This window comes from Ixodes scapularis, unplaced genomic scaffold, assembly GCF_016920785.2.
Source record: "Ixodes scapularis isolate PalLabHiFi unplaced genomic scaffold, ASM1692078v2 PGA_scaffold11__112_contigs__length_91849675, whole genome shotgun sequence".
Classification (NCBI taxonomy): Eukaryota; Metazoa; Arthropoda; class Arachnida; order Ixodida; family Ixodidae; genus Ixodes; species Ixodes scapularis.
Genome location: NW_024609837.1, coordinates 60940595 through 60953510, shown reverse-complemented (window position 1 = coordinate 60953510; position 12916 = coordinate 60940595). Strand labels below are relative to the sequence as shown.

The following is a 12916-nucleotide window of genomic DNA, read 5'->3' as shown; positions in this document are numbered from 1 at the left end:
TTCTTTTTAGCAACTTTTGTAATCTTGTAAAATTTTCTCTCGAATTACGCGTTTTCGTTTCTGCATTTCGTACACCAGTTGATACTTTTTATCTTTGCACCAAATTACATTCGCCTTTACCTTTGAAGGGACGTACAGTGCTGTTCCTTTTTCTTTGAAAATGCATCGGCACGAACGGACATTTCTGTGGACACCTTTACTCGGCGTACGCTCTCAACGTCGACGATGGCGGTGACAGATACGTCCAGAACCGCGGCTTGCTGTCGCTTTTCACGTGTAACCACGGTTTGCACGAAAAACACGACGCAGTTATGAGACTGTCGTCGTTGTCGCTGCCCAAAACGACCGCGGCGTAGCAGAAGCAGACGACCCCGTGTCACACCCGCGTCCGGATTCTTCGTTTTCCCTAGATTCCCTGTCGAGGCACCGCTCACTCCGTTGTAGGTACCGGACTCAAGTCCTGACTTGGCTGAGACGGTTCCGATTTCGTTTCGAGCAAGCGGCTCAACCGGCGTCTTACGCTGGGTCTCAGCTGAGACCCAAGATGAGACCACACGAGAAAACAAAATGTCGGACGTGGCTACCACCAGCCACTACGCACCGGCTACAAGTCATTTTTACCGGGTGAATGCTTTCGTTAAAGCGAGTTTAGACTGCTTCTACGCCATCGACGTCTTCGACAGAAAAGCCTGCCACGACTGTTTCGTTTTCGGTTTGGTGGTTTCGCAATCGCTTGTTTTCCTGTGAGCTTGACTGGTCACCCACGTCCTGGTGCAAGTGCTCAGGTAAGAAATAATATCAATAACACCACTGTTTAGTTGTGCTGTTTCGTAAAGGCAAATGTGAATAAGTTTGGCATAATTATAACTTATTTTTGCGGTTCGGTTCCTGACACAAATGCAGCGCCGTCCATTCAAGAATGAACGGAAAGCAAGACGTACTACGTAGTCTTATTGTTCAGACGATTTTCAACCCGAGGAAAACGGAGTTTGCCGAGGTACAGTTCTGAGGCAATCCTTTCTTTGTAAAATGATGTGTTTCGTGTTTAAAAACAGTCGGAAAAGCAAACAGTTTCTCGAAATGTCAGCGTCAACTCCCGACGGACGTCATGTTTTAAAACATTTTGGAAGATAGCAAGTAGCTTGATACGTTGTAGCAGTGTTTATGAACCTTCACTAGGAATTGTTATGGCGTGGCTATATATATTTGAATCGAAACTGCGCTAGAATTTTTATTGTCTGTCGTGAACAAATCTCAGACATATTTCTCCACTTCAGGTGGTCACCAGCAGCGGAGCTCCTCGGAACCAACGCCGGACAAGTAGGTAGTCCTCTTGGTGGTCGGCATAAGCTCACTGATCGTGAGGTGGTCGCCAAGTGGCAAGGAAGCACCCATGACCTCCACATGCTATCGCAGAGCTGTTTCAGAGACAACTTCGGAGGGGGAACTTCAAACGGGCTCGTCATCGCGGATGGCGATCGGCTACGATGGCCGTGATTGATCGTGCCCTACCGCTGGGTAGACACGCCAGCGGAGTGCGCATACAACCAGGTGCACAAAGAACTGGAAAAAAAGTAAGGGTTGTTTTTGAATTAGTTAGGTACAAGTACTAATCATGCTGTCTACGAATATTTCGGGGCCAACTTTTTTAAACGGTCTGATAATATTGTGCTTGAAATAACGAGGCCGTAACTAACAAACTTTTTTCAGTACACTTCAAGTATAGTCACTGTTAGATCCTGGCCAGTAGATGACGACAAGATAACATTAACTATTTATTAACTCAAGATACAAAGGCTACATGACGACGTGACAGGTTTTTTGGCTGGTGTAGGCCGTTGACTGCATGCTTTGCAATGTTCGCGCGGTGTGGCATGGTCTTCTAGGTTTGGCATCTGTTTCCAGATGGTACCACCACTCAATACACAACACTCCTTCCCCCTAAGTGAACTCTTTCTCGAAGAGCTCGAGCACCGTCTGATCTCTTCTGTCTGGCCACATCCACATCTTGCACTGGGCCCGTCACCGACGTTTGCACTGCGCTGCCTGTATCCGGGTGCCCAGGTGGTTCAGGACGAGCAGCTTGCCGCTCTCCGTGGCTGATGCTGTCTGTTGCAACTCTCAATGAACCGCTCCTACACACTTCGTCGACAGAACGTCGCATGATAATGCCCTCCTGGGTGCGGGTTTTGTAGGAAACTGGACCCGTCATTTCAACCACTGTCGCCAGTATCCATGAAGGGCCACTGCTGTAGCTGCATATGAATACTGGGTCTTCTGGTGGAAACATTCGGGACTTCGGTTGGGCTCCTTCGCTGGAATTCTCATAAGCTCCCTTCCTCATGCTCTCAGTCAGGTCTGGGTGCAGTCGGTCAAGTATCGTCTTCAACCTCCTGTTCATCAGCATATCCACTGGGCTCTTGCCTGTCATCATGCATGGTGTTACATGCTGCTGTAGCAGAAAACTGGCCAGATGCTGCCCTCGTGTTCCTTTTTACAATACGCTGTAGCGAATCTTTCGTTGTGTGCACCATGCGCTCTGCTTGTCCGTTAGTTGACGGGTGGATGGGTGCTGACGTTATGTGTCTGGTGAGACCGGCTTTCAAGAATGTGCGGAATTCTTCGGAGGTGAACTGAGCCCCGTCATCCGAGACCACGGTGCTGGAGTTGCATTCCATGCGTCTACTGAGGCACGAGGAGGTGCAGGTCGTTATTCTTGGCATGCCATGCGCTTGATCACATGCTCTTCTATGCTTCTGTCCACCTTGGGCCACCACACATAGCTGCGAGCCAGAGCCTTCATTTGGACGATGCCAGGATGTCCGACATAGAGGGCCTCCAGCAACACCTTCCTGCCTTCTGGGGGAATTACGACCCTGTTCCCCCAAAGTATACATCCTTTGTGAACCGGCAGCTCATGTTGTCGAATCTTGAATGGCTGGAAATTTGCCTCAAGGCCGCCTGGCAGCTAACCCTTCAGAGCCCAGTTGAGAACCCTTCAAACGGCGTTCTCTGCTGTCATTTGTGCGACGTCCTTGGCGTGGAGCGGTGGATTGGATGTGTTCTCCAGAAACAAAACTTCTAGAGGAGGTGGCACCACAAACTCTGGAATGGTAAGTGAGAGGCGACTAAATGCATCGGCATGTTGTATGTCTTTCCGAGGTCAATGATCCAAACTGTAGTTATAAGCATTCTGTAGGATTGTCTAACGCAACATTCGTGGAGACAAGATGTATGGCATTTGCTTTGCTGGTGTGAACAGTCCCAAAGGTGGTTTGTGGTGTTATGATCTCGAAGGCGATACGCATAGTCATGGAACTTCTTTACGCTTGCCAGCACTGCAAAGGCTTCTTTGTTGATTTGAGCATAGTTTGCCTTGGTAGATGTCAATGTGCGGGAGTAAAATGCGACGGGGACCTCTTTGTCATCTTCCGGTCGACGGCCAAGTTCAACTTTAATGTATGTCTTATGGCGAGGCATCACAAGTGAGCACAAAGGGCTTTGTTTCATCATAATGGTGCAGCACACTTGCTGAGGACAGCAGCTGCTTGCGTTCGTTGAAAACTTGTTCCTGAAGAGGCGTCCACTCCCACCGTGCCTCTTTGTCAAGTAGCTGACGTAGTGGCTCGGCCACTGCTGCCTTTTTCGTAGCAGCCTGTAGCTCCTGTTTGCTTGTTGGTACTGGTGCCTCATGAATCGCCTTCACCTTTTCTTTTGTTGGGTGCACACCCGTCTCGTCAATAAGAAATCCCAGGAACTCGAACTGCGACACTTCAAAATGGCACTTTTCACTTTTTACCCTGAGTCCAGCATCAGCAAGACGGTGCAGGACTTCCTCAAGGTGGCCTGCCAACTCTTCTTTGGTGCTTGCAGCAATTAGAACATTATCGAATTATGTCACAACCCCGGTGATCCCCTTCAGGAGGTCGTCCATGAAGCTCTGAAAGATCCCAAGAGCAACATTTACTCCAAACCGTAGCCGCTTTACTCGAAATGCTCCTCGATGGGTTGTGATCGTTTGTGCCTCCGCCGCTTCTTCATCAACCACCAGCTGCTGGTAAGCTTCTGCCAAATCCAGTTTTGCAAACAGCCTCCCCCCCGAGAGTGATGCCAGGAGGTGCTGTACCATGGGGATCGGGTACGGGTGTTGAGCCAGTGCCTTGATGAAAGTGCACTTGTAGGCGCCGCATATTCTGATGTCTCCAGTTGCCTTCATGGGCGTCACAATCGGGGTCTCCCACTTTGGTTGCGTGACCGGCTCCAAAATGCCTTGTTCAATAAGGCAATCAAGTTCAGCGTCAATTTTAAGCGTGAGCGCAAAGTGCATTTGCCAGGGTTTCATGCGGATTGGCATCATTGTAAGGTCAAGGTGCAGCGATACTGGGGGTCCCTCAAACTTCCCAATCTTTTACCCAAAAACGCCATCATACTTTGCAAGCACACCTTCAATAGACAGCCCTGTGACCTTTTTTACCCCTAGCAGCCTGATTCCCAATGGTTTAAACCAGTCCATGCCAAGGAGGGTTTTCCACTGTCCCTGTGCTACTAGCAGTTTCAGGTCTCCTTTGAAACTGCCGTGCTTGACATGGACCTTATAACCCCCTTGATCTGCACCGTATTGCAATGGAAATCTGACTTGCGATTCAAATGGCTCACCCGGTACAGCATCTTCTTCATGACCTCATTTGTTTGTTCTGGGATGATCGATAACTCTGACCCCGAGTCAACTTCCATCATTGCCGACGTCCGGTGCTTACGTGTCTGCGATGCCTGTGGCGGGGCCAGTTGGTTAGTATCGTACACATCATCAGATTGTGTGTTCAAGTTCAGAACGTTCGCCATGGTTTTGGATCCTCTTGTTCCCATGGCCCGCTCTGCGCTCATTGTTTCATGCGACACACACAGTCGATGCGGCTGATTTTTCTGCATAAGTGACTCTGGGCATCCTTAAATTGACAATACTCCCGTGCGTGAGCTCCTCTGCACCCATTGCAAGGCTTTGTTTTCCCGTGGTATACTGTTTCCTTGTCGGTTGCCTAAGCGTGTTCTCTCCTTCCTCTTAGTCCTGACGTATGGCAACGTTGGTTGCCACAGCTGGTTCTCCTCCCCTCACATCGTGGGTGTTTTGAGCCGCCGCTTCAGCTGCCAGCACTTCTTCCTGAGCGATCTTGAACGAGAGTTTTCTTTTTGCGAAAAGTCGAGCTTCAAGAGTTTCATCCCTCAGGTCACACACGAGTCGATCTCACAGTGTTTCCGTGAGATTTGGAAAGTTGCAGTTTTGTGACAACCGCCGTAGTTCCACAATGAATAAGGTCACAGACTTCTCGGGACCCTGATTCCGCCGGTAAAGGCATTCTGGCGTACAATCTCCGACGGTTGGCTGAAGGTCTTCGTTTTGGGAGTTGCCAACGCGAGTAGTGACTGTACTAAGTCAAAAGTGGCAGCTTTGCAAACGCTAAAAAGAAAACAGCACATTTTCTGGTTGGGTTGGTGATATCGTTTGCTTCGAGGTGGGAGTTCAATCTTGCCTCGTAGGCGTCCCACTTCTCCGGAAACGCAGGGTTGAATTCTCCTATCTGTCCCAGGGTCGCCATTTCTTGTCGAGGGTACAAGGGGGGTACCCGAACAAAGGGCGATGTTCACAAACCTTGTGCCTTACCTGTACGTTCCGATGTGGGGCCGTAGAGTGCGGCAGTCTCTATGCAATCTTATCCTCATCACCACATGATAGATCCTGGCCAGTAGATGATGACCGAATAACATGAACTATTTATTGACAGAAGATACAAAGGCTACGTAATGAAGGCATGATAGGTTCAGTGGCTGGCGTTGGCCGTTGGCTGCGTGCTTCGCATTTTTTCTGCGGTGTGGCGTAATCTTCTAGGATTGCGATTCGTGTCCCAGATGGTGCCACCACTCTACACACAACAGTCACCATGAACAATCTATTGAAACTGTGGCTATTGCCAGAAACTTTCGAATAGGACACTGAAGTAAAAGTTTTTGTCAGAAAAAATGGGTGATTACAAGCACAGAGACGTGAGAACCATTCAGCAGATTGGGGGGGGGGGGGGGGGCGACAGTGGTGGGGGGGGGAGGGGGAAGGGCAAGTTTGCCCCCCTCCCCCATATCTTTTCCATTAAAGTTCTGACCTGTCGGGGGGGGGGGGGGCAGTCTCCCCTCCCCCCGCCCCTCTATTTCTTTTCGACGCCACTGTACAAGCAGAATGTGATTACAACCATCGTGTCTGTAGTCGACTGTATACTGGTGGTGAGGCGACGGCCATTTGCAGCGAGAGCTATGATAAAATGCGCCTGATTAAGCTGTAGCACTTGCTATGTATCGCGGCGATAGTTTCATTGAGTCGCCCCGCAACAGAGTAACCGTCAAAGAAAAGAAAGTCCGAGTGGCAGAGGAGGGCTGCGGCTGCACAGTTGGCAGGACTCTTCGTGGCGGTGCATTGACAACGCTTTTTAACATTTATGTTCACACACTCTTTGCATCAGCCTTGCCTGTTCGTGATAACGATAACGATGCCCTTTGCCTTTATCTTCATGATGTAGTTTCCATGTTTTGAGCGCACCTTCGGGGCCTCCTCGCCGAGTACGGGAAGCATGCCTCGCCGCGAGCTCGGCAAGGCAATGATCAGTCGGCAGTGGCCCCCAAATGCATGCTCGCTGAAACGCTGCCACCGAGACATCGGCCTTTGTGGTCCATGACATATGGATCCTTGCATTGTTTACCAGTACTTCACTAACTCATAACTTTACTATGAGTGGCGTCTAGAGCCGCTGGTCAAATAATTGCGGGATTCCAGTTACGCCTTCAACCGCATATTTAAATTTGTTCTTCCGACACAGTAGCCTTTCGCATCAGAACTTTGTCGGTGGCATATTGGAACTTTCTGCTCGTAGCACACTTTACCAACGCCGAATTATCCCGTACGTGCTGGTTGAATGTCGTCATCGTAAGTTTGGCACAGTTTTTCAAGTTCACATGCCAAAAACCAGGTACTTTTGTAGAAAATATGGTGCACATCAGTGCATGTCCGGGCAATTTGTGGCATCCTATGCCTTGGTAAGTGCTTCCATGTGGTGGGAAGTCAATCACCAGCATGGTGCGGGGCCCCCGTTCGTTTGCCGTCTGATAAGCAAGTTAGTTGCTTTGTTTTATATGAACCACAGGCAGCCCAAGGAGTTGTGGCTACTTTTCGATATAGTGCAGTCAAACGCACTGAAACGAAACTGTGTGTATGGGCCTTTGCGCCGCTGGGCTTCCATTTTGGACCTGCAGTTTGTACTTTCTTTCGTTGTCGTTCCCACTCGGCTTTGACGTCAGTGGATCATAGATGAAGGTTGCTCAAACATAAAAAAGGAGATGAATAGTTAGGTGTCTTGGCTGAATGTGCCTTAAACAACTTCGACAAAAGGCAACAAGAAGGGAGATGATTTAAAGGATTGCAAAGGAAAAAAAAGCTTTGATGCTGACTGCATGCCACGTCGGCGGTGACATCGCTCAGGCCTGTACAAATGCAATGGTGCGCAAGGCAAACATTTTTTTTTTGTGGGTGCGGTCCTTACGCGTGTTTATTACACTAATGACTTTCACTTTTACTTAGCTGAGTCTGTAAAAGTCGTTGTATTTTTTTATGATGCCATCATTTCTTTAGTTTTGCATGTTGCTAAATGAAATACATAATGCAGTGGAATTTTTTTGCATACTTGGAACCAAAAAGACATTGAAGAGAACTAACAAAAAAAAACTGTTTATTGTATTTACAAAGTAAAGCTAAAACGGCAATGCCTCTTTGCCAAACTGAAGGCCCCTCCTCCCCTTTAAGGGCCTTGTTGTAGGGCCTTCCCATGTAACGTGAAATTTTTTCTCCCTTTTCAATATAGAAGTTAGCTGCCTTTTTCATCATTTCGGCTGCCTCGCAGGCTGCCCTTGCTGCCCTTGCCTGCCCTTCCGATCCCCTTGCCTGCTTTTCCGTCGCCTTCAGTTTGGCAAGGAGGCACTGCCGCTCTAACTTTACGTTCTCGTGTTGTTGCTCCAAGATGTCCCTATAAAACTGTTTGTCTGCAGCCCGTGTGCTGGCTGCCGAGTCTGCGGGTGGTGCGCCGGGCCTCCAGACCGGTCGTGAACGAGCTGGTCCCCGCCGGCCCAGTGGTGCCGGTTGCCCTTCAGCAGCAGCTGCTGCCTCAGGCGGTCCCCCTGCCACAGGAGGAGGCCCCTCCCGACGTAGCAGCGCAGCTGCTGCACCAGGCTCCACGGGTGCCTCATCCTCGTCCAGCGGCCAGTCCGGAGGCTCGTAGTCCAGGGTTTCTTCGGATTCCGGCACCTCGAGGAATGCGACCCCGGGGTCCACTTCAACTTCGTACCTGAGGACTCGGTCCTCTCCAACCACATCGTTAGTGGTTGGCTGCACGCTGACTGGTGCTGTGCTGGCCCTAAGGAAAATACACAAGAATGTTAGTCTTGTCACCCTTGTACATAATTTGAGAACACTCTTATTTGTATTTCATTCTTGCTTTTTGTGTGCATGTGGATCAAGCTCGACTCCTCAGCTCTCGGTCATTGCTGCTATTAGTTGTGAAAGTATGTGGGCTTTAGTAAAGCCAGCCTACAGTGTGCAGGTCATGCCCGATCTTGGCTGTTGCGGCTATTAGTTGTGAAAGCAGCTGGCTTCATGCAGATCCAGTGTGCAGTGTTGATGCCGGCCACATATTTCTGGTTGCTTGTCCCTACAATTCTGTTTTATGTCAAAAAGACTACCATGTTGAGCAGCAGAGGTGCTCAGGGTGATTCCAAATTTAGTGGTAGTGTCTACTGGTCGGTGCTTAATAAATTGTACTCACTGTACACCATATTTGAACTGACTGCTGAGGATTACTTCTGATTTCCTTTATTTATAAATACTGTTCACCCTTTCAGGGTGGTTTTATTCCAGAAAGGACACTCCTCATGGTATGCAATGTGCATGTTGGAAGTGTTGCAAAAGCTTGACGTCAGCATATGCTCAGCAGCAGCGAACTCAGCTGTGACAGTGAATGCTACCTACAAAATGAGCGAGATTTCAGAGCACTAATCTCGCACAAATATGTTTATGTAACAGACTGTCACAGCTTTGTGCCTTCATTCATTTGACTTGCCATCTCAATACAACGGACCTGAAGCAAATGAGGTCCAAGCTTTTTGTTTGTGACCTTTGGGTCTACGTAGTAGTAGAGTTTTCAACATAAAACAATATATTTGTTTTGCAGTTTGTCTTAGTTCGGCTTGACTTCATAAAAGTCTAGTCTGTATACGGTAGTCTTGCGATAATTCAAACTCGGATATTATACTTCTGGTTAATTCAAACAAATTTCCTAAGTTTGGTTGTCTCGCTATGTTCTTAGTGTATCCATATGGCACTTAAACCGAATGCTGTTTTCCTGTAATTCATGTTTTTTGTTCTTGCAGCCCTTTTGTTGAGTGTGCTTCTTTCCGAGCACCGGTACACTGCTGAGGGAACACCCATGGAGCTGTTGCTTCTTTGCAATGCACCGGCGCTCGGTGATAAGCGCACTCAACGGGGCTCATGCGGAAATTTCTACAGCAACTTGCGCAGACGCTGTGATCTGGTAGCATGGCATACACCGAGCACTGGCACATTGCGGAGAAGCAACAGATCCATGGGTGTTCCCTCTGCAGTGCACCGATGCTCGGAAAGAAGTGTACTAAAGAAAAGGGCTGAAAGAACAAAAAATATGAATTACAGGACAATGGCATTGCATTTAAGTGGCATAGCATGGGCAAGTCACAACGTCCTCACAAGTTGCTATGAAAACTGTGGCGCAGTGCCCGCTTTTATTGTTCACGTGTCCCCCGTTTAATAGTTCACACTAGACAACTTCTTGACCCGATGAACAAACTGAATTTTGTTTTGAGTTGTCATGTGCTGTTTGAACAGCCCACAACAATGAACATTTTTGAGGGATAAATAAACTTTTGTCTTACATTTCACGAATGTTTCATGTGTAGCATACCTGGTTATGATCAGAAAGCCTATGTAAAGGAAAGCATGAAATATCTTCTGTGTATGTGAAGCCACTCATAAGGCGAATCATATTTTTATCTTGCATCATTATTTAGATAAATTTCTGATAAATCAAACAAAATTCATGGCTTCCTGGAGTTTGAAATCATGAGAGTATAATGTATTTTGTAATGGTAGTGTAGTAGAAACACAATCCCCTTTGTCTTGTTCGCATTGCATGATACCTTTTTAAGATATACCTTTTACCATTTCAGCAGTGTACCAGCCTAAGTCTGCTGTCATTTTTCTTTCCCAAACTTTCAAGACTCGGCCAACGGCGCTTGCAATGTTCAGAAGACTGCGTCGTCCTCCCCATGTACATGTCGGCTCATAATCACCATCATTTTAATCTTGCATGTCACAAGATTAGGTCGTGATCTTACATCATCACATAATCACCATCACAAGATGTGGCATTGCGGGCGTACCTTGCACGGGCTGCTGCCTTTCTGCAGTGCCATGGCTCTCCTAGTCCAATAATTACTATTATTATTATTATTGTTTATATTATTTTTATTATCATCATTGATGAGCGCAGTGGTCTTTCATTGACATGCCTAGCTCGACTTTAAATTCAAGTAACATGGCTCAAAGGTTTAGAGTTCTTGGATGTGCACGATTCTTTCTTGCTCTGGAGAGAACACACCAGAACATTTCTTTGAGTGGCCCAGTATTTAGTACTTGCGAACTTCAGATATGACTATGAATACAATATTAGCTTTGCTAGTGGAACCCCCAATCATGTGAATCTCGAAAGGCTATACTTCGTACAAATAGCAGTAACATGACAGCTCACTCGTCGGTGTCTATGCCTCCTTCGATACCCAGAAGGTTGGGGCTTGTGGAACCGATGACCGCCAGCACAGCCTCAGCCAGCGGTGTCAGCGTGTGGTCGTTGCGCCCTGCGTCTGTGGAAGACAAGGTTCTCTTTATATTTAGTTTGAGCATTAAATTTTGTCTGATTGCAGCAAGCACATTCATTGTTTTGATTTGATTGTATTAATAGCTTGATAATTGCTTCTATAATTTAGCCAAGAAAATGAGAAAGTGGAAAAAGAACTTCTTTAGCACACAGAATGTGTGCTTCATTTTTATATGTAGTAAAAACATGTATAGTATAGAGCACACTCCACCGGTCGTGGAGTGTGCTCTCTTCGAGAGGGTCAGTTCAGCGCGGCTGCAAGATTTGAGGTTTTGCCACTGCTTTTTGAGTTGCGGCACAGTGCGCAGCGTCGATGGATGCCGCGAATTCATCACGGATGCGATCTCCTGCCACGCTTTTCTTTTAGCAGCTTTTGTAATACTGTTGTTAAATTTGTTCTTAATTATACGTTTTCGTTTCTCGATTTCGTAAACCAATTGAAGCTTATTATCTTCGGACCAATTTGATTTCTTTACCTTGGGAGGCATCCGTGATGGACCGGCGACATCCATGTCTGCGTGCAGCAAACTCAGACGGTCGTCTGCTAACTTAATGATCGAAACATAATTATCAACTTTTATTGCAAATGCTTCCGAGAAAACACGTCCAGCGCATTTTATTTTTCTTAAAAAATTGGGCGTTTAAGGACACGCAGGCATTTCTGTAGACAACTTTATTCGGCGTACGCACTGGACGTCGACGACGGTGGTGACAGACGATCGCGATACGAAGCAATATGACAGCATTGGTGCGCACTAAACTCTACCCAAAACCGCGCATCGCTGACTTTTTTTTCTTTCTTCTATTTTGCACAGAACCACGATATGTACGAGACATGTGCCGCAGTTTTGCGACTATCGTCGTTTCTCTTTTCCCAAACCGATCGCAGCGTAGCAGAAGCAGACGATCTCTCGCTTGCCGCCTCGCGTCGCCGGCGCTTTCTTATTGGACAGGAGGTCACAACTCGTCACTTCCACGTCCGGAATCTTCGGCCGTGTTCCAAAATTTACTCGGTCTCACTCTAGGGTAAAGGTTTTGTACCTTTGCGATCAAAGACCTACCCGCGTCCGGCATTACTCGATTTTTGTTGTCACGTGACATGATCTGCCAGGGTAACTCGGATCCATCCGAGTAGATTTGGAACGCACCCACTGTTCCTTCCGGTATTTCTTCAGTTTTCCCTAGATTCCCTCTCTAGGTACATCTCACTCCGTTCTTGGCGGTCTGGGTGCCAGACTCAAGTCCGGACTTGAGTCAAGACCGCGCCGGAGACCGTGCTGGATCCGTCTTGGTCTCAGTCACGGTCTCAGGCGAGACCGCCAGGCGCCTGAGTCAAGACTTGAGCCAAGACTTGAGTCAAAACTTTCTAGCAAGCGGCCCCTGGTTTTCTAGTTTGCTCTAAGCAGCAACACTTAAGGCAGGCAAGCGGTCCGGCATATTTAATTGACGAAGTTTAGAACGACTGGGGACGCTATCATTGAATCTTGTTTGCGGCAATGCACGTGGACAACACATTTGTCAACGTGTGCCCAGTTTTGTTGCAAGAGGCATATTATGTCACGCGCTTGTAATTTTGAATTTATCCGGCTTAGTGTACTGTATGTAGGTGGCTACTCAAAGAAATTGCTACCTGGACGCAAATAATCGCCAATCTTTCTTGCAGTTTCCATGGCCCACAATGCAGCAGTTGCCAGTTTGTTCTTCTTCGAAGGTCAGTATACCAGATTCTCTAGTTTGGTCCGAAGCAGGAATACTGAAGCCAGACGACCGGTACAGCATTTTTAATTGACGGAGCTCAGAACAGCGGGGGATCCAGCATGGAAGCTTATTTTTCTGTAATACACGCGGGCGACATTTACGTGTGCCCAGTTACGTCGCAAGAGAATACCTCTGTCCCGAGCATGTAATTTTGAATCTTT

At 47.6% G+C, this 12916-nt stretch overlaps 1 protein-coding gene across 1 annotated transcript; it reads right to left on the bottom strand.

The window, feature by feature from the left end:
• Positions 1-5059: 5059 nt before the first annotated feature.
• Positions 5060-11509, bottom strand: LOC115322807. The gene is made up of 4 exons (XM_040206854.1): positions 11380-11509; positions 10872-10983; positions 8028-8447; positions 5060-5183 (listed from the first exon to the last, which is right to left on the bottom strand). The coding sequence occupies exons 1-4, from the start codon at positions 11507-11509 to the stop codon at positions 5060-5062; spliced, it is 786 nt and encodes a 261-aa protein (XP_040062788.1).
• Positions 11510-12916: the final 1407 nt, after the last annotated feature.